Here is a 19,210-nt window from a genome sequence, read left to right as displayed (position 1 = left end):
CTGAGTGTCTGGGGTTAGGAAAAAGACCAGGACGTTGAAGGTCAGTGCATATACTTATCTGGGATTTAATGGCCTGGCATTGAGCAAAACGATTTGGGGCGTCGAAGTCCATTGAAACTGGAAGGAGGCCTCTGCCCGTGGAACCACGAGATTTGCATGTGGGGTCATATTTGGACATAACGCGTAATACGATGACTATAACACGTAATGAGCGGAATTGTAAATGCCTAACGTTGAGAAAAATGTCTTAAGGCGTTATAGTCCTTTGCAAGTGAAATGAATAGACCGATGACCAAAACCATATTACAGTTTTTAAAGGTCAGTGCACGTACTTAGCTGGGTTCTGAGAGTCTAGCCACGATTTGGGACGTGTTGTGTCTGCTTTGGAAGTACCGTCTGACCCCATAGCTGGTCTACCATAATGTCCGTTTCGTCTGCCGTGTTATTTGGTTTGTATACATGAAATGGATATAGATAACATGGCGTTCAAAGTAGCGTAGACGTGTTTTTTTAGACATGTAACAAGACGCTGACGCAATTCTTGCACATAAATAGGTCATTATTGATAATGAACAAAAAATTCTTGAATATTGCACTTTTTTGAACAACCATAGCCTAATAATAAAGGCGAATGTATCTTTTTTTCCTCAATAACTGGCCTTCATTTCTATTTTTTCCTTTTTTTGTTGTTGCTCCACAAGGTTAGTTATTAACTGACTCGGACAAAAGCCAGGTGTTCACACAAAAGCTGACAAAATCAGGTGTTTTCTTTCTTTTTAGGTCAGTTATTTATACCAGATGAAGTTAATTACTCTTGTTTTTTTGGCATTAAATCTTGGAAATATAGTCCATGGTAAGCAGTTTTAACGTATTTCATGTCCCCCACCCCCACCCCCCCTTCATATCAAATTAGAAAATATCAATCTCTTTAATACGGTCTCAAGGTGACTAGCCAGCTATTAAGTAAGGGATATCATATTTACACACTGTAAGAATGCTTTCGCTATTTGTCCACAAGCACGAGATTTAAAACGTGACAGAGAACAAAACTATGCCCCTTTTTTATTTGGATATTTATAAACAGCATTTTTGAACAAGAGGAGAGTCAAAGAAGGAAAAGAGTGTTTGGTAAACCCTAGATGGCAATTAAAAATTCAGAACAGTTACAACAGCGAATTAAAATTGTTTTCTAATTTTTTTTAATAAACCTAATACAAAAATAAATATGGCAAAGCTGATATGTAAAGTCTGACTGTTTTTCATTTAACTGTTGATAATATTTTTTTGTGTTTTTGTATAACTTTTTATTATTTTTGAGCATTCCGTTGTTCAAGCAGAATATGTTTAATGCCTAAACATTTAAATAAGTTTAATAACAAGAATAAGCTACTTCGCTTTCCCCTGTATCCCTTTTTGCTGTTAAATTTGAGTGTTATGAATAGTGGCACTTTATCAAATAAATTTAATGAAATTAGTGGTAAAGTTTTCTTAGGTTAATAGTGTGTGAAATCATAGCACACCAGGTCAGTTTATGGACCAGGCCTCTATAGTTCTAATAAAGAGATAATTTGTACTTGCTGGAAAATTTTTAAGCCCATACAGATAAAGTGATTCTTCATTGTTCCAAACACTAGAGAAATTCTGATTTTTTTCAATAAATAAACTTAATTTGAATTTTACTTAAGCAGCACTGTGTTGCTACAGCCATGATTGCTTGTTGATATGTACTTTAAATATAAACATAAAAGTCCAATCAAACTAAAATTCCTTCTTTCTATTGCTGGTTTTAAATATCTATTTAAAGAAAATCTCTGAAGTGTCTAAATTTTTACTTAGTACAAATGTTTTTTGCCTTTTTTTAGGAAATGAAGAAAAAACTGGCCTTATTTTGAGTGATGCCAATAATGATGAAAATGAAAATACTGTTGCAGAAGATAAAGATGTAAATTATGAAACTTTTGTACCTACAAATGAGTGGCAGGTCGTAAAAGATAGTCAAGCTATACCTGCTGGTCTTCATGTCAGAATGAACTTCCAGACGGGAATAAAAGAAGCAAAACTGTTGAAAGATGATGAATCAATTGAAAACGAATCCCCAAAAAGTGTAAACCTAGCACCAAAGATTACAGTTGACGGACGTAATAAATATGCTGACAAGATTCGCTTTTCAAAAGCACAGTTAAAGGATGCTTTAAGTGGTTTGGGAGATAATGAAGTACCCAATGATATTAAATGGTCTGATGAAGCTATAGAAGCAATAAAACAAAAAACAAGTATGTTTATTTCTCCACAAAGCAGTTCAGCATAAAAGCTTTGTATTTACATAACTTTTAATCTCCCTAGGTAAAAAGTTTAAAGAAAATACACCTTGGAAAACAAAATCAGATCTTGAGGTAATGAAGGATAATATGGCATTATTAACAAATTCATCTCAATCGTTACAAATGAAGATAGATGCACTAACTAGGTTAGAAGACTATGTTCACCAGATAGATAATGCGAGGGACTTGGATCATATACATGGATTGGAAACTATAGTTCAATTCCTAAATGCTACAGAGGATAGACTTAAAGAAAAAGCTGCAAATGTCATAAGTGCTGCGGCTCAAAAGTAATTTTTATTTTTATTTTCTCAAGTATATAAAATGTTATTGTCCAAATTGACATTGTTGAAGCTGTACTTTACCTTTCTGCTCATTGTGAGATTTCTTGATATTGAAAATTGACTGAATCTTCATGCTACAACTTTTTTTACATTTTGTACTTTTTTCTCGATTATTCATATACCTCGTAGATGACTTAAAAAGTGTTTTAATAATTCCTGATTAAAATTTTGGTTATTTCAAATTACTTTTGCCATGCAAGAAAGGGCCAGTTTGGACTTTAGAAAATCAGCACTTGCCTAAAGGGGAATTCCAATGTGAAGATTATGTGTATATATTTATTGCTTTTTTCTAAAATTGGTGCATATTATTTTTAATATTCCCCCAAAAGTAAATTATAGTTATAATAATTTAACATCTACCTGGGAACTTTTACAATAGTTAAACTGCATATCCCTGTTTTCTTTTCTGCCCTTTGTTTTCGCCACATTTCTTCTGTCAAATCAATCAACATACTTGTGACATCAAGATGAACTACGATAAAGTGGGGTATATAGAAAAAAACATATGAGTTTCGCTTTATATAGTTTGAAATTCTCTAGAATGGCGGTAAATGCACTTCCAGACGTTAACGCTCTTATGGTTAAAAATCAAGCTGTGCCCCCTGGCCTCCCTGGCGTTTATGGCACTGCTCATACAATATATATATATATAGTTTTCTTCATGTTATATGTACTTCTATTTTAGCAATAAAGAAGTTCAAAATGCTGTTCTCAAGTATAATGGCTTGCAATACTTGCTAAGAATGCTCTATCCTTATCAAACGCCTTTGATTCGTAAGAAAGGAATTTACGCATTATCCGCGTTGGTCCGCGGAAATTATGAAGGACAAAAGGAGTTAGTTAAGCTGCAAGGTATTAAAGATTTATTTGTGATTGCGAGAGATGTCAAAGCTGGCAGCTTGAGAGTTAAGGCTGTTGTGTTGCTGCATGACTTGATTGTGGATCTGAAAGATCGAGAAGCAACTCATGAAAGGTAAATCCTAATTTCATTTTGGTGATCAGCTTTGTCAATGTTCTCAAAATTAAATCCACGGTAAATTTAAAACATGTGATACTCTTTGGAAAAATCGTTATTTGAATTTTTTCAAAATACGAAATACGAAAATTTCGCACTTTTGGACCTTTTCAGATTACTATTTTATTCTCCTTTTCTTTACAACAATAGAGAACAATGGACAATTTTCGCGACATTTTTCTGATTACTTGCACAGTGACAAGAAAGGAGGTCCTAAAATGTGGTTTTTAGGATATATCTCAGGATTGGATCCTAAGTTTTTTTTCTCATTTTTTGTCCAATGCATCGGCTATTTAAATGATCTCTTCTTTGATTGGGATTCTGGACTCAGCAGGATGTGTTACATGACCACAGACCTAAACTACTTTCAAACCGGAAGGGCAGCAAATGGTCTGTCGTTTCCAGTATTTGTGAAATAACCAGTCGATATGAATACTTCTCTTGCACCAACTCGTTTCTTCAATGACTTTAAGTTTCGATTCTTGGAAGTTGTTTTACCGTGTTGTACCAGTAAAACAACTCACAGAACTGACTAAGTTTTTTCTAGGTGACGGGTATTTTGTGTTTACTAAAAAATACCGTTAATCGTGAATGTTTACATGCCTGATGCCATAGTGATTAAATTTCTCCGTGCACAACATGTCGATTTACCAGCATACACTCGGACGATATTAAAAAATATTCTTTTGAATGCATGACATTTTCGAAATACGGTAAACATGGGATCAAACGTGTTTTTATTTTTATATTTTCATCTCAGGGGCACTTTATGTCATGGTAAATTATGAGATTATGAGTCATGTCATGAGAATTTATATACATCTTTACTGTTGCACAGAAAAACACATAGCCTCTCTCCTCTATGGATGGTAGAAAAAACACTAAATTTCTACTATTTTGGTGGTTAAGTCTTAAATCCGACATTTTTTTCGAAAAAATCTGACTTCGTCACATTTGAGAGTCCATTGTTCTCTATCATTGTGTAAAAAATGAGAAAAAAAATTAATAATTCAATTCTGAAAAAAAAATGTTCTTTACTCGTGACGCTATTAGGTATTACCCTGTTTATAACTGTTAATCAAGATTTTCCAAAACTGCCAGGTAGAAACTAAAGGTCATGCACGTGTACCACTAGCATACAGAAATTGCTCTCATTACTAATATCGCTTCCATGTTAATCTGTGTTTTACATGTATATTTTCCGGAACAAAATCGAATATGGAAATCACAAATCTCGTTTTTATCTTTTTTGTGTTTTCGCACATGTATTTTGCGAAACATCTTCTATTAGTCGCCAAAACCGCGCTAAATTGAGCAAAATTTTCGACTTTCCGAATTTAAGCTACGCTAAATTTTCGGCAGCTTGTAACGTGATTAAGTTATTGTTGATAAAATCGCATTTTATATCTCATTTTGTCCTTTTTAGCTGGTCTCTTTTAAACTTGTACGTTGAAAATGGCTGGTGTGAACTGCTCATTCCATTACTAGACACCACTGATATCGATGTGGAAGAAAAAATAATACAAGCCTTAACTCTTACATTCGAAGCATGTCAGATTAAATACAAGAGCAGACAAGTAGACATGACAGTTTTGAAAAAGGTGCTCGACCAACTGAACAGTCGTATAAAAGTGGAGGACGATGATGAATTTAAAGATTATTTACAAAATTTGCACACTAACCTAAATAACAATGTCATCAAAAAACTTTAAAATTAGTGCTAGGTGCGTTTGTACAAATTTTATGTAGGTGTATAAAAAAGAATCTCGTTTAAATTTAATGCACTTGAAAAATATAATTCATACACCTTAAAAATGGGTTTCCTAGTAAGCAATGATGCAACTTTGACATATTATATGCCTGACATATTAGCATTTTCTGATATTTGAACGAAGAGAAACAAGATCACAGTAACTGCTGTCCCACACTTGAACATTGGTTTGTTATGCGTTAACGATGCGTTAAATGAGCGCTAAGCGTGTAAATATTGACGTTTTCTCTAAAAAAATTTCAAGTATTGCATAGCGCAAGTACGCACACCAAATTATTGTTGCATTAGCGCGCAATAAAAACCGAGCTGTTCTGTATTTCTTCGATTGAGTACCCCCAGTAGTGTACATTCTGGGTACCCTCAGTGGTCTACATTCTGGGTATATATTTTGTGCGTGTAGGGGGGGGAGGCGGAGGGGGGGTTTTAGGAATATGATATTTTGGTTCAGCTGATAGAGAAGTAAAGTATAGCGTTTCAATTATACAAAATTGCGGAAGTTAAAAAATGTCAAACCATCAACACAGGCTGCCCACCCACAGTAAGTGAGAGACCAGCAGGCGAAGATAGATTGGTTTGCGCAGGAGAAAGAAACAAAAGAAACAGATAAAGATGTAGAAAAACTTAAGGACTTATGCAACAGTATTACATTGCAACGCTAGATAGACAAGGTCCCTGAATTGTCAGACTTCTATAACCTGTTGAAAGAACAAAACAAACATTAAACTCACTTTTCTTATTGGATCTCCAGTTCTCCGTGGCTACTAATACGTGTAAACGCCTATCTGCTAGACACGTGGGACACGCGCGCCTAGAAGTAATTTGGGTGAATCTAAAACTAGGCTGACGACAGAGTTGGCGTGTATAAACAGTCGATAAAAATGTGCACACAAGGATAAGGACTGCACTATAAAAGGGTACACAGTGAAGTAAAAATAAAAAAATATACACGAGCTGATAGCACCGCTTGTTCTTTGCTCTGTTGTGTAATTTTTCCACCTTTTTTGTAAGTGATAGCGTCATATATTTACAGTTACTATTAAAATTGGAAATCGTGCTTTAATAATATTTCTTGTAATAAAAAGGCGTTAACTTCGTTCCCAAGGCCTCCTCGCGAAATATTTAAAGTTGAGTGATTTGCAGACAATAATCTTCGCAAAAAATTAATCCTCTGAAAGCAGCATTAAGGGGGATTTTCACGAACCGAATTGAACGGCGAATTCGACGGGGTTTTAAATGTGATAAGTGCGAAAAAATATGCAAGACATCAAGAGGTTTAATCCCTAAAGCCCTACTTCTGTGGCTAAACCTCATCACCAAGTACCTGAAAATAAATTGCACCCTCTATACTTGAAGAAATATATCGGAGAATGTGCTTCCAAGCTAGCTCTAGATAAGTTCTATAGTGAAGAAACGAAAAAGAGTTTTAAGAGCCAACACTAGATGATGCTAGATACACCTTTGAATTTAATAAAGATGTTGTAGCCAGTTTTAAAAACAATAGCGAAAAATTTTATGTCTGTTTTTACAAATGTGTTTCCGAGAATATTGTTTTCAAAAACTTATCAAAAATTTACCGTGCCTGTAGAAAACTGGGTTCTAGTTTAATTACGGCCACAAAGGATCAAAACAATGCTTCTATTGTTATAGCGCTCTCTTTTTCTTATGACTATGTTTCTACTTTTCGATGCAAAATCAAAACTGCCCATGCTCGGATACAATTTGCCGTCGAATTCGCCGTTCAATTCGCTTCGTGAAAATCCCCTTTAGCAGGGGCGGATCTAGGGTTAGGCAGCCTAGGCAATTGCCTAAGCCTAGTTTTGTGAACTAGAAAAAAAATTCTCTATAGATAGAATAATCTATAAAAAAAACTAAATTATTTTTATCAATTTATTTTTGGCATCCGCCGATTTCGACTATGACGATGCGCGGCGTGCGTGTTTTATTTTACTCAAATAAGCAAACCCGGGGCGATCTTAGGCAAAATGTCTATTCGCCTAAAACGTCCGCGGGTTTTAAAGTTCCGAATGAATGAAAATCACAGATGGAAGAAAAAACGCCTAAAACGTCCGCGGGTTTTCAAGTTCCAATGAATGAAATTCTGGAATGTGAAGAAAAAACGCCTAAAACGTCCGTGGGTTTTAAAGTTTAAACGCCTAAAACGACCACGGGTACGGTTACATGGAGTGGATGTTTCTTTTTCAACATGGTTTACCTGGATCAGGTCCAATTGCAGGGAGCACTTCAAATGTCTAGAATATTAAAGCAATTGTATGCCACCTAAGTTAAATAAAGAAGTTTTGAATTTGGAAACCTTTTCAGATATTGAAAGGATTGGAAATGCTGGAGAGAAGTATTTTGGCCACGTGTGCCGTGTTGTTGTCTCAAACCAAACCTTTATCTTCCTCTGCAAGAGACAATAAATTCAGTAATACTTGAAATATTTTAGTTTTAGCTGCTCCTGAATTTTAGGCACTTTTGTGTCAAGAACTATTCTTAAAAGTGGTAAACCACCAGATGTTCTTACAAAACGTGTAATTTAAATCTTTTTCTTATCAAAACAAAAGGTTTTAACTTGGCCTTGATCAAATGCATTGTTTATAAACATAAAAGCCCAATGCTAAACGAGATAGCTAACTGAGGCAATTTATGTCAACACTGTCTTGGCGGTCGAGAGATGTTTTGATGTGTATGTTAAATTCGGTATAGAGTATTACTAGCTACCTGTATGTGTATTAGTTGGAATTTTGTTAGTTTTTTTTCTTTAACGTCTTAAGGGTCACTGGCTTCGTGTAGGCTTTGTGTAGCCGTTTATGCAACTGTGTATCTTTGTTTCTGTTAGGGAGAGAATACATTCTTGTAAGATAACTAAGGGACAGCTCTTTCATGAACGCAAAAGTCCAAGCTAAATGTTAATAGATCTGCAGATCCCCTTTCCCTCCCCTAAACATCAAATCAGAAAAGGTAATCTTTGAATGTTGTCAGTCCTTGAAACCATAAGCACTCGGCCATGTGTCCCTGCTAAGCAGGTAGACACTAAAAGTTATTAATACTTTCTGTTCTCTAAGAAATCGATGTATACACTATGAGATATAATTAAACGGCAAAGGATTCTACCTCGTCCCACCGCCAAATTTATACGCTTAGCATATACTTTTTTATTGTGATTGTCCCTAAGAACTTTGACTTTGTGGGAACTTTTAAACAGTGCATTTTATATGCAATCTCCCACTGCTCATTTTAAAACTTTTAAGAACACGAGAAGATCTCTTTGACTTTCCCATGTTACTTTTAATTGTAATAAAATTGCTAAAAACAAAAGAATGAAGCAATACCTAATCTAAGAATAGTCCAAGTTTGTTTTATAATATTTCTTATTCTCATCTTGCTGAGCAATACAACGTATATAATTTTGTTTTAGGATAAGATATTTTGATGTCACCCTGGTACCTAAGATGAATATTCTTCTAACAACGAAAATCACCATCAATTAAAAGAACACAGATTTGTTAATCCTTATAATATTGGAAAACTGTAAACAATGGATATATATCTGGTATAATCCACAAAGTTGTGTTTCATAAGAGGAACTAAGAAGGTGAAAAAAATCAATCAAAATAACTTGTATTTTGATGTCACCCTGGTACCTATGATGAATATTCAAGTAAATAACACAGAAGATTTGTTCTGAATCCTTATAATATTGGAAAACTGTAAACAATAGATATATATCTGGTATAATCCACAAAGTTGTGTTTCATAAGAGGAACTAAGAAGGTGAAAAAAATCAATCAAAATAACTTGTATTTTGATGTCACCCTGGTACCTATGATGAATATTTAAGTAAATAACACAGAAGATTTGTTCTGAATCCTTATAATATTGGAAAACTGTAAACAATGGATATATATCTGGTATAATCCACAAAGTTGGTGAAAAAAATCAATCAAAATAACTTGTGAATATTCAAGTAAATCATAGAAATGATTTTCACGTAAAACATATACAGATCGAAACAAGAATTGCATGTTAAAAAACGTTCTGTTACAGACTGTAAACTAACAAAATGTCATGTCAACTTATGGGTATGAGTAGGATTTGTATATATGTTGCTTTTTATATGAGAATCTTCATAATTGGCTTATAGTTACTAAAACTTTCTTAAAGATTTTACAGTATTAAAATATTTTTTAAACATAGTTGACAGGGACATGTAAGGGTAAATAATATGAGACATGTTTAATGTTTTGATGTTATTTTTCTAATTTCTAACTCTTTTCTGGCTTAATAAACTGCCTTTCTCTTGTGGGAATTTCATAGCATTAAAATTAATGCTTAATAGAAATTGGTGCAAAACTACACCAGTAACCCTAATGCTAAACTGTATTAACTTCATGAAGAGGTGATTACTATATACTTTTTGTACACGTTTATTATATGTTGCGATCTTACACTGTAAGTCTAACTGGAAATCTTTCATTCTTTTATATGCTGGTTTTCTTTGTGCATTTGCAGGTTCTTAACACAGACTATAATTTTCCAAACAATATTTCTACGTTGCACTACTGTTGACTATCTATTCCTAAAATTGTCTTGTAATGTAATTTTTTGTTGTATTGTTAGTTATTAGACTTATTGCATGTTTTGAAATGAAGCAAATCCCCAACTTATTACTTGTTCTCGTATTATGTGCGTAAAACGAAAAAAGATGCTAAGATACTTAATACCAGTATGTGATTCAAAGAAATTATGGAAACGCTAACCCTGTTTTAAATCGAATTTGCTAACCGGACGCATTTTCCATCCGCATGTTTTAACAAGGATAAAGTGGTAAAACTACGGGGGTTACTGTTATTTGTTTGGCTATAAAGAAACTTTCGTTTCTAATCTAGAAGGATTCTTAATAACTAAAAACCTTACTTTTGGGAAAATTTTAGTTCCTTTTACAGCAAAAACACAAAACGGCCGATTTACCTCGTACAACACCACAACCCTTGACATTACTTTGCCAAAAAATCTATGAAATTTTGCCTAACCAAAAAAAATTCCTAGATCCGCCCCTGTTTAGACACACAAGAGTTGCAATCGCTATATACGACCTGGAAAAACGTTGCTTTACCCTGTTTGGAGCGCCAAAGATATAATAAAATGCATTTTTTTTCAAACTCGCGCGCTTGCAATCTTGTCCCAGGGCATCTTGTTTCTTTTCTGACATCTAGGCTGGATATCTTAAAAGATACAAGATAGGATACTGGGGACGAGGCTGGCGCGCTATGACAGCCTATTGCCATAAAAACCGAGCACGCCATATCTTCTCCAGTTTAGTGTTCCTTGTTATCGATGGAACATTCCACTGGTTGTAAATAATTCGGTAAGAACTATTCAAAACAAATCTGATTCTTGACTTGTCAGACTCCCAGACCATGTGAGCTTGGCAGTTTGTCCTCATTGACAACAGTGAAGCACGGAGAGATGTTTAACAAAGACTTTGACGCCAAAATTAACTTCCTACTACTACGTGAAGCAGGAGACAGTAGTTTAGAACTAAGATATATATATGTATATATATATGGTTATAACTTGCTGGCTAGCTAAACTGTCTAGCTAGGAAAAAATGCGTGGCTTCGTTGTTCCTCAGCGAAGGTAAAATTCAGCATGCTAGCTACCATAAACTGACTACTTGCTTTTGTTTTCTCCTTGCTTTTTTCAACATTAATGTACAGAGTAAAAGATGTCCATTTGTACACAAAGAACATATTATAGCTAAAGTTTGCAAAGAAAAAAGCTTGGGAGGGGGGATTTCGACTTTTTGCCACCAGTGAGGAAAAAGTAGAATTTTTTCATCCCGCTTCTGTTTCGTAAGCTGTTTGAAATTATGCAAGTTCTGTTATAATTGATTGTCTTACAGAGCATAAACACATCGAAGGGGAGGTAAATGTTGTCATCTCTAACAAGTGGCCATCTTGCACAAGTAGTCATTATGGCAGGTTTGACTGTGATTTTAGTTCAGACCCCATCTTCAAGTTCCATTTTTTGTGTACCATAATGATCCCAACAAGCGCCTTGGGCGCTTGTTAAATTTTTGGATTTTTTGCATGGGCGCTTAAATGAGGGTGGCGCTTAAAAAAATGCTGGCGCTTAAAAAATTTTCATTATTTTGTACAAAATAAAGACAACAGTAATTTTCAATTTTATTTTCAACTTTGGAGTTAAAACATGGAAAGAAAGGATTGCATAGGAAATTCCCTATTTATGTAATATAGACAAGATGTTCAAAACATAAAATATGTGTTTTTTTTCTCAATATAAAAAAGTAAAATTTTCAAATAAGCACCCAGTTTTTCAAGGTAGTTTTCGATTGAGCGCCTCCTTTTATCAAATGGGCGCTTATTCGAGGGGGGGGTTGGGTGCTTAAAAATGCTGGGCCCTTAATTGGATCATTATGGTATATAATGCTGAAATTATGAGGAATAATTTTTAGGCTATGGCCGATCCCTTATCCGGTCAATGTCTTGATGTGAAATGCCCAACCACATTTGCTGCACAGGATACATCACCACATCATCTTAATGTTGTCAGCAGTTTTGAGCAAGAAATTACTCTTCCACCGTCATCCCAACTGTTTACATCAGATGGAAATAACGTTGTTGCTTTTGTAAGCTCAGTAAATGCTCCGTTGGATAGTCAAGATGGTCAAACTGTTGTATTCACCACCCTTCCAAACATTCAATGTGCTGATAGTGAAGTACTAACCTTAGAAACAAATCAAAATGTTGAACTACAAACTAGCAATATTGAGACAGACGAAAGTTTAAATACGGATGTCATTGTACTGCAACCAATTGACCATAACAATGAGATAGAAAATAATCTGGAACCAATTGATCAATCAACCATCCTTATTCCACAAGATTCTGTAAATCAAATGCAGCAAGGAAATCTACATGTTTCATCTGATACTGACTATGCTGTTCATTTTAAGGTGACTTGTTGTAAAATATTTTATTCTCAGATGATGACTTATAGTCGAATTATTAGAAACTACAAAATTTTGTTTTATTTATGATCTGGCTAACGTGATTTAAATAAAATGAACTTATTCAGACTGTCTTTCTTACTTTTTCTGTTTAAATTGTCATATGGCTTAAAATGTTAGCTTCATACAACACTTTGTATTTAGCTGTCTGTAAAAAAGACAATTTATTTATCTACTAAATAAAATTTTTAGAATGAAATGGGTGGCATGGTATTAGCAACAATCCAACCAATCTCCTCTTTAACGCCTTCTATGGTTCCTAATACTAATCTTCAACTAGAAGTGAAAAATCCTAAATATTTCTGTTTGTCAACTACTGAAGAAGTGGAAGAAGCTATTCGCAAGCACACTGAAGAAACATTTTCCCACTTTGTTGTTGCAAAGAAGACGAAAGCCTATGGAGCACCTGGTACACAAATAATTCTATTAGCTCTTTTTAGAACTTAAAACCTTTTGTGGTTTGTGGGACCAATGTGCTCATCTAGTTCATACTGCATTGAGTGTTGTGACAAATTTAGCATGTTGCTTGACTTTTTTGTATAAAGTCACTGTTATAATTTATGTCAAGTGTATTAACTAAAGTTGAGTTTAGAATCCCCTAAACTCTGTCTTTCTTAGTTACTTCTATCGATATTACTACAAAATTTCGTATTCATTGGCAATCTCGAGATTTGACAACAACAGAGGAATGTGCTGTTCAGATTCCATTTGAAGGTGTGCCATTTATCTACATTGGGGAAAAAGCATATATGTGCCATCTTGGAAGAAGCAAAGCAAGCAAAAACAAACCTGTTCAACCTAGCGAGGAGGTATGACTGTGTTTAAATAGTCAATGCGTACCTTTAAGATTCTTTGTTTTCTGTTAAGTCGTCTGCTGTTATATTGTGTTCTTAAATTCAAAAATTAGTTGGCGCAGTTCTTGCAAATAACTTGGAATTCAAGATACAAAATAGTTTTTGTTATATGCTTTAATTACATTGCAACCAGGTTGTTTTGTTTAAATAGTTTACCTAGAATCTCCCCAGTCTTTCAAAGTGAGATCTGGCATAATAACATTCTAGGTGCTTAAGAAGTAAACCACAATTGTGCTGTAAGTGAAACACAATTTCTCTTTTTTTTTTGCTTCACATTTTTTGAGCGTCAGTTTACTAATTTTCAGAGTTTTGATGCAAAACCAAAAAGACATCGTTCAAGAATGACAAAGAAACAAGGTTGTCCTGCAAAGATTTTTGTCAAGCAGATTGCTAAATTCCCACACTTTCGCGTAAGTGAAACTTCAATTATAATCATTTATTTGTTTATTTATTTATTTGATAACACTAATAAAAAACACTGTCTTTTTTCTAGATTGCGAATAACTCTGAGTATCTGAGAACTCAAATGTCGCAGAAGTTAAGAAAATCTCTATTGTCTAATAATGGTCAAATTGAGCATATCATTCAATTTATTGGAACGTTGCCAGACATATCAGAACACAGTAATCATGATATTGGAGAGGTATTTCTGTTGCACTTAAATTTCATAAATCTTTAAATTAACATCTTTGGTAAATTTTAAATAAAGACAAAATAATTTCTTAAAAAGTAAGTAAACCTAAAAAATTAATTCACAAGAATAAATAATTTTTTCTTTCAATAAATTATTTTGCATTTAAGCTAGATTTTTATTTTCAATAAGGTATTTTTATTTTTAAAACTTTTTAAGAGGATTTAACTCCCTTTTTTAACACTTGGTCCTTAAAATCTCTATCTTCTATAAAAAAATTTGTATCAATGTTTTGAAATGTGCACTCAAACACAGATGATATTAGCGTCAACATAAAATATATTGCCGCTCTTAAAAAAGCACTTCAGAGGGTTGATTAAAATTTTTAAAAAAAATGTGTCCAGACCTTTGAAGTTTAATATAATAAAGCAAGGCAACGTAGTTCAAAACGCTTTAATTTGATAGATTTTTTTTGCCTGTTTCTGCAAAAATCTGTTGGTCTTAATTCAAGCCATGGTTTCCTCGGTTTTATATGTTAAATGCAAAAATTTTTAAAGTCCATGGAGCTTCTTGTTTTCTTTGTTTTGCATAAAGTAACACACGAAACTCAGTGAGTCGCAAAAATTTAGATTGTATTTTTATACTAAGTAAAATTTTGGTAAATAGATTTTGCGTAATACAGTTTTTCTTCAATGAAAGATTTTTTCAGGCAATGCAATTTTTAAAATTTTTCTTTATATCATGTACTTAAAATAATGCTCTTGTTAAAAATGTGAAAACTTTAAAGAAAACATGATAGATGCAAGTGTACAAGCCACATGAAGCCGGAAATATTTCTTTACTTATGTACCATAGTTGATTGTTATTTTTTTGCCTAGAACACTCCAGTACGGGAGCCCATTGATCCACTCATTCGAGACAAAATTATTGAATTATCATGGGAACAAGGGGAAAATGCTATGCCGCGTGAAATAAAAGAAATGTTAGAGAACTACGTGGAAAATATTCTCTTTAAAGGTATTATTTCTGTTATTACTATGAAGAAGCTTAAAATAATACAGGTTAAAATAAAAAATAAGTTGTGTTTTATTTAGGCAAAACAACCCCTTCAAAGAATAGACGTCGATTCTACCCAAGTGAAAAAGACATCGCTAATTACATCTACAAGTCAAGAGTGCTTTCAAAGCTGACGATCCACGAACAAGACCAGCTTCATGTCTTAATTGGCAATCTAGAACAAGAAAACCCTCAAGAAAAACTTGCCTTCAGGGTTGAATCTGAAGATCATTTTCAGCATGACCAACACATAAACGAAACGCAGGAGACAGAAGACATGAATAATCCACATAACCACACCAACACGACCGAGCATCGCATCATATTTTCATATCAGACCCGCAATCAACAAAGACTGCTTAAGCGTTATGGAAAGCAAGTGATTCTAACGGAGATTTCCAAGCCGGGCATGAATTTACCTTTTCCGTTGTTTGGTGTTTTTGTTCCCACCAACGTGGATTTTCAAATTGTCTACTCATTTGTGGTACAGACAAGATCAAAACAATGTTTGAAAGAGGGGCTAACAAGTTTGATGGAGTGGAATCCTTACTGGACGCCGAAGTTCTTTGTTGTAGATTTCTCCCACGATCAAATCCATGTGATCGAAAGTCTTTTCCCATGTGAGTATAACTGCAACTTAATCGATAAATAGATAAAATCATGTACAAAATTGTTGATATATATGTGAGATCAGTTGTAATTATCCGTCTCTTATGTGAATACCCTTACCAGTCGGTAGCCTGTGGATAAATCCACAGGTTTGTGGGTTTTTATATCTCATTTCTTGTGTTCGACAGACAACGGGTATTGACTTATTGATTGTTAAATATAGTTTCGCGCAGCTTTGTTCCCCTCCCGCAAAGGAAGTAAAAACTCTACTACGGACACACAAAATATAACTATGCATTTTTTCACAGGTTAGCAAGTTATTGGTTATAAGATATTTTTGTATTTAGCTTGTGTGATTTCGATATCAGAAATATCTCGCGATTTCTGTTGGACTATGTGGTTAAACCACCCTGCCAATATTGCCAATTTAGTTGGTGACAAGGACGAAGTCTTCGAAAAACTTAACAACATCGCAAATTCTTACACTGAAGAAACATTGAATAAAGCTGCACAAGATCTTGAGAATAGTGAAGTTTGGAAGTTGTCGGAAGATTTACGGGATTGGTTTTCAACAGATTGGTTAGCTGAAGCAAAAGTAGGTGTGGTACTAACCATTGATGGTGCTGTTACGCACTTATAGGAGGCGCAGGGATACAGGTTTTAAAAGCAATACTTACAAATATATGTGGGAATTCAACCTATTTAAGCATTTTTCAAAAAATCTTATTTACTTCCTCGAATTCTGTTTATGTATAAAGCCGTGTACATTCACTGGATTTCTTGACAAAATTTAGCTGACGTCCTTATCTTTTATAGCGTTGGGTTGTCGGCTACCGGCATGACGATTACTTTCCTACTCTGCATTTTGAAGTGACTTTCACAGAAGAACTGGAAGGTTTAAGAGGGGCGCATTACACTCACATAAAGAATAAAAAAATCGTGGACTTCTTGAAACTTTTGGTTGATGAATTGATTCCCAGCTTCTACGATAGGTAAATATACTGTGGTGTAATATCTATTTTAAGACAATGTTCACACATTGTGAATACATATTATTCCAGAATAAAATGCATACAGGCTAAGTAAAAGGATCGACTTTTAAAACTAGTTAGCTACTCATCCAAAGAAAAATTTAGTGTTTGTTTACTTCTTAATGTCGCCGTTTTGTTCATTCGCCTGATGGTGTTGCAGTATTGAAACAAAGTCTTTTCACCTCTTTATTGAAACCATTCCGTTCCGCATATCGGATCGCTTTCGTGTAAGCAGTTCCCACTTATTCAGTGCAAAACTCGTTTGGGAACGATCTCTACCCGCAACTTGTAAAATGCTATGTATCAAAATACCTAGAAAGATTTTCTTTTACGATGGAATGTGTTTTAATACGAATACTTGACAGATGCTACCTAAAATAAGATTTTGATACGAAAACTAGTGCGGAAGTGTTTAAATTTTCGCAAACTGACTATTTTCTCGCACGGTGCATTTTTGTCTATGAAAGGTTAGAATTTCTTTAGCATATATTATTATTAATATTTTCTAGTTCCGATAGCATTTAAAAAATATCCCTCATTATTCACACCATTGAATTTTTTCGTAACATAACGGCACGAATTACATTTTGCGCGGAAGTATATACAATGGTCCTTACTTTGTATGTCGCAAAAATTAGAGCCTGTGGTTGTTACAATATTGCTTTTACCTCGCTTTTAATTTCACGTTTAGATATGTCAGTCGGAACATCCTTGACTATCGTAATCAGTGTTTACTCGCGAAGCTTCCAAGTAACTCGCCATCCTATTTACAATACAAGCCTTCTACAGTGATCAAACACGTGACGGAGCGAATGAAAGCCATCAATATCAGCGAGTATACCATTAATCAAATACAGACAGGTTTATTTTGGGTGCAGAACAAGAACGAACCCGATGCTACCTATGCAATGTGTTTCGGTGACGCAACAACGCTACCATCTTGCGTATGTATTGATTGGTTGAAATATAGGTTACCGTGCAAGCATATGCTGGCGGTTTTTCAAGGTTTTAGTGGATGGGGCTGGGATATGCTTTCTTCTCTGTATTCCGGAAACCCGACGTTAAACATGGATTTGTCTTGTTTTGATAAGAACCAGTTGGATGAATGTTTGCGCAGTGCCGACAAAAAAGAAAAGAATGACAATGAACAGACTGCTGCGCAAGTGACCACAAACACGACAAACCCAGCAACGTTGTCTATAGTAAAACCGCTCATGAAAGTTGGTGGTGTGAAAGCAATGCTAAATCCAATGAATGTTTTAACTGCAAGTAGTACAAGCGAAGTGGTGTCGGAAGATGGTCTTCAATTTCCTACCAATCTTGTGACGGATTGCGACACTTTTTGTCAGGAGTTGTCGAACACGATAAGACAAGTTGAGGACAAGAACATGCTGCAAAAAGTCAAGCTGGATTTGCAGTTAATGCTTAACGATGTGAAGCTAGAAATAGCAAAAATTCCGCAGACCACTAAGCTAGGGGGGAAGAGACCTTCGATCGACGGGAATTCTTCTGAGATAAATAAGAAATCGAAGCTAATTCCCAGTGTAGATAGAAATGACGTAAAAGTTAATAATTTGCTGGAGAACGAAAAGAAAACAGATTCGAGTTTATCAGCAACTGACACTCTTCTGCTGACTGTAAACAACGACGTGGATGGAAATATTTCTGAAATTCCTAGTACAAACGACCAACATGGTACAGGTGGCAATGATGTACCAGTTGACGATGACTTATGGATCTTTGATGCTGAGTTGAACATCAAACTGAATAAAAATGATCAGAAATGTATACTTTCGGGAGAACCACTTTCATTGGATGTTATTAAAAGCGTTCAAAATGTGTTACGTCATCAGTTTAGCGATGTTGAAGGTTTATGTGACCCTGACATTTTAGCCGATCACTCTAAAGACATCGCAAAGTTGAGTAGTGATAAAAAAGTAGTTCAGTTGCATATGTCTGACAGTGGACATTGGTCAGCTTCTGCAAAAATTACTGAGAACATTTTCATCTTTTGTTGTACTTTAAGTTCCAAAGCTACCGTTATTGAGCAGATCTTAAAAATGACGCCTGAGAATTGCTTAGGAGATAACATCTTGTTTATCGAACGCGTTGAAAAGGACGAGCACATTAAAGAGTGTGGACTTTACGCTATCGCCTATACTGTTGCTTTTGCCTTTGACATTGAACCAAGAAATTTAGTATTTGATGAAAGTGGAATGCGAGCACACTTAGCTGAATGTTTGGAAGATATGTGTTTTTCAATGTTTCCTTTAAAAACGTAATAATACTAACAACGATTAGTTGTTGTTTTGTCTTTTTTGTCTGTTTTAACGGGAACATGCAGGAAGGCGGGTGGGAAGGAGCGTGAACAGCGTTTTTGTCTCTTTTTTTTTAGATTAGGCCCGTGGAAAAATCCCCTTAGGCAGAAAAACAATTGAAAAGTTCTGTCATTTGAATTTTGATGACATCAGCAAATATTTCAGTATATTGAATATGCCTTTTACTAAAAAAATAATCTGAAAATGCATAAAAAGAAAGTATATAA

The 19,210-nt window shown here is 34.6% G+C and overlaps 2 protein-coding genes across 4 annotated transcripts; both read left to right on the top strand.

Annotated features, from left to right (window-relative positions):
- Nucleotides 1-215: 215 nt before the first annotated feature.
- Nucleotides 216-5,460, top strand: LOC130645397 (nucleotide exchange factor SIL1-like). The gene is made up of 6 exons (XM_057451382.1): nt 216-318; nt 781-853; nt 1,863-2,273; nt 2,344-2,611; nt 3,351-3,638; nt 5,107-5,460. The coding sequence occupies exons 1-6, from the start codon at nt 277-279 to the stop codon at nt 5,390-5,392; spliced, it is 1,368 nt and encodes a 455-aa protein (XP_057307365.1). The 5' UTR covers nt 216-276; the 3' UTR covers nt 5,393-5,460.
- Nucleotides 5,461-10,688: 5,228 nt separating this feature from the next.
- Nucleotides 10,689-18,965, top strand: LOC130645389 (uncharacterized). Of its 3 annotated transcripts, none has more exons than XM_057451371.1 (11): nt 10,689-10,819; nt 11,930-12,430; nt 12,677-12,893; nt 13,103-13,293; nt 13,644-13,748; nt 13,832-13,981; nt 14,848-14,986; nt 15,064-15,645; nt 15,982-16,229; nt 16,451-16,626; nt 17,357-18,965. In XM_057451371.1, exons 2-11 carry the CDS (start codon nt 11,933-11,935, stop codon nt 18,945-18,947), a joined length of 3,897 nt encoding a protein of 1,298 aa, XP_057307354.1. In that variant the 5' UTR covers nt 10,689-10,819; nt 11,930-11,932; the 3' UTR covers nt 18,948-18,965. The 3 variants fall into 3 exon arrangements, with proteins under 3 accessions (XP_057307354.1, XP_057307353.1, XP_057307355.1); XM_057451370.1 differs by lacking the exon at nt 10,689-10,819 and adding an exon at nt 10,833-11,091; XM_057451372.1 differs by lacking the exon at nt 10,689-10,819 and adding an exon at nt 11,150-11,435.
- Nucleotides 18,966-19,210: the final 245 nt, after the last annotated feature.

Source organism: Hydractinia symbiolongicarpus, chromosome 5 (genome assembly GCF_029227915.1).
Source record: "Hydractinia symbiolongicarpus strain clone_291-10 chromosome 5, HSymV2.1, whole genome shotgun sequence".
Classification (NCBI taxonomy): domain Eukaryota; kingdom Metazoa; phylum Cnidaria; class Hydrozoa; order Anthoathecata; family Hydractiniidae; genus Hydractinia; species Hydractinia symbiolongicarpus.
The sequence above is the reverse complement of the archived record's forward strand: the minus strand, read 5'-3'. Positions and strand labels throughout refer to the sequence as shown.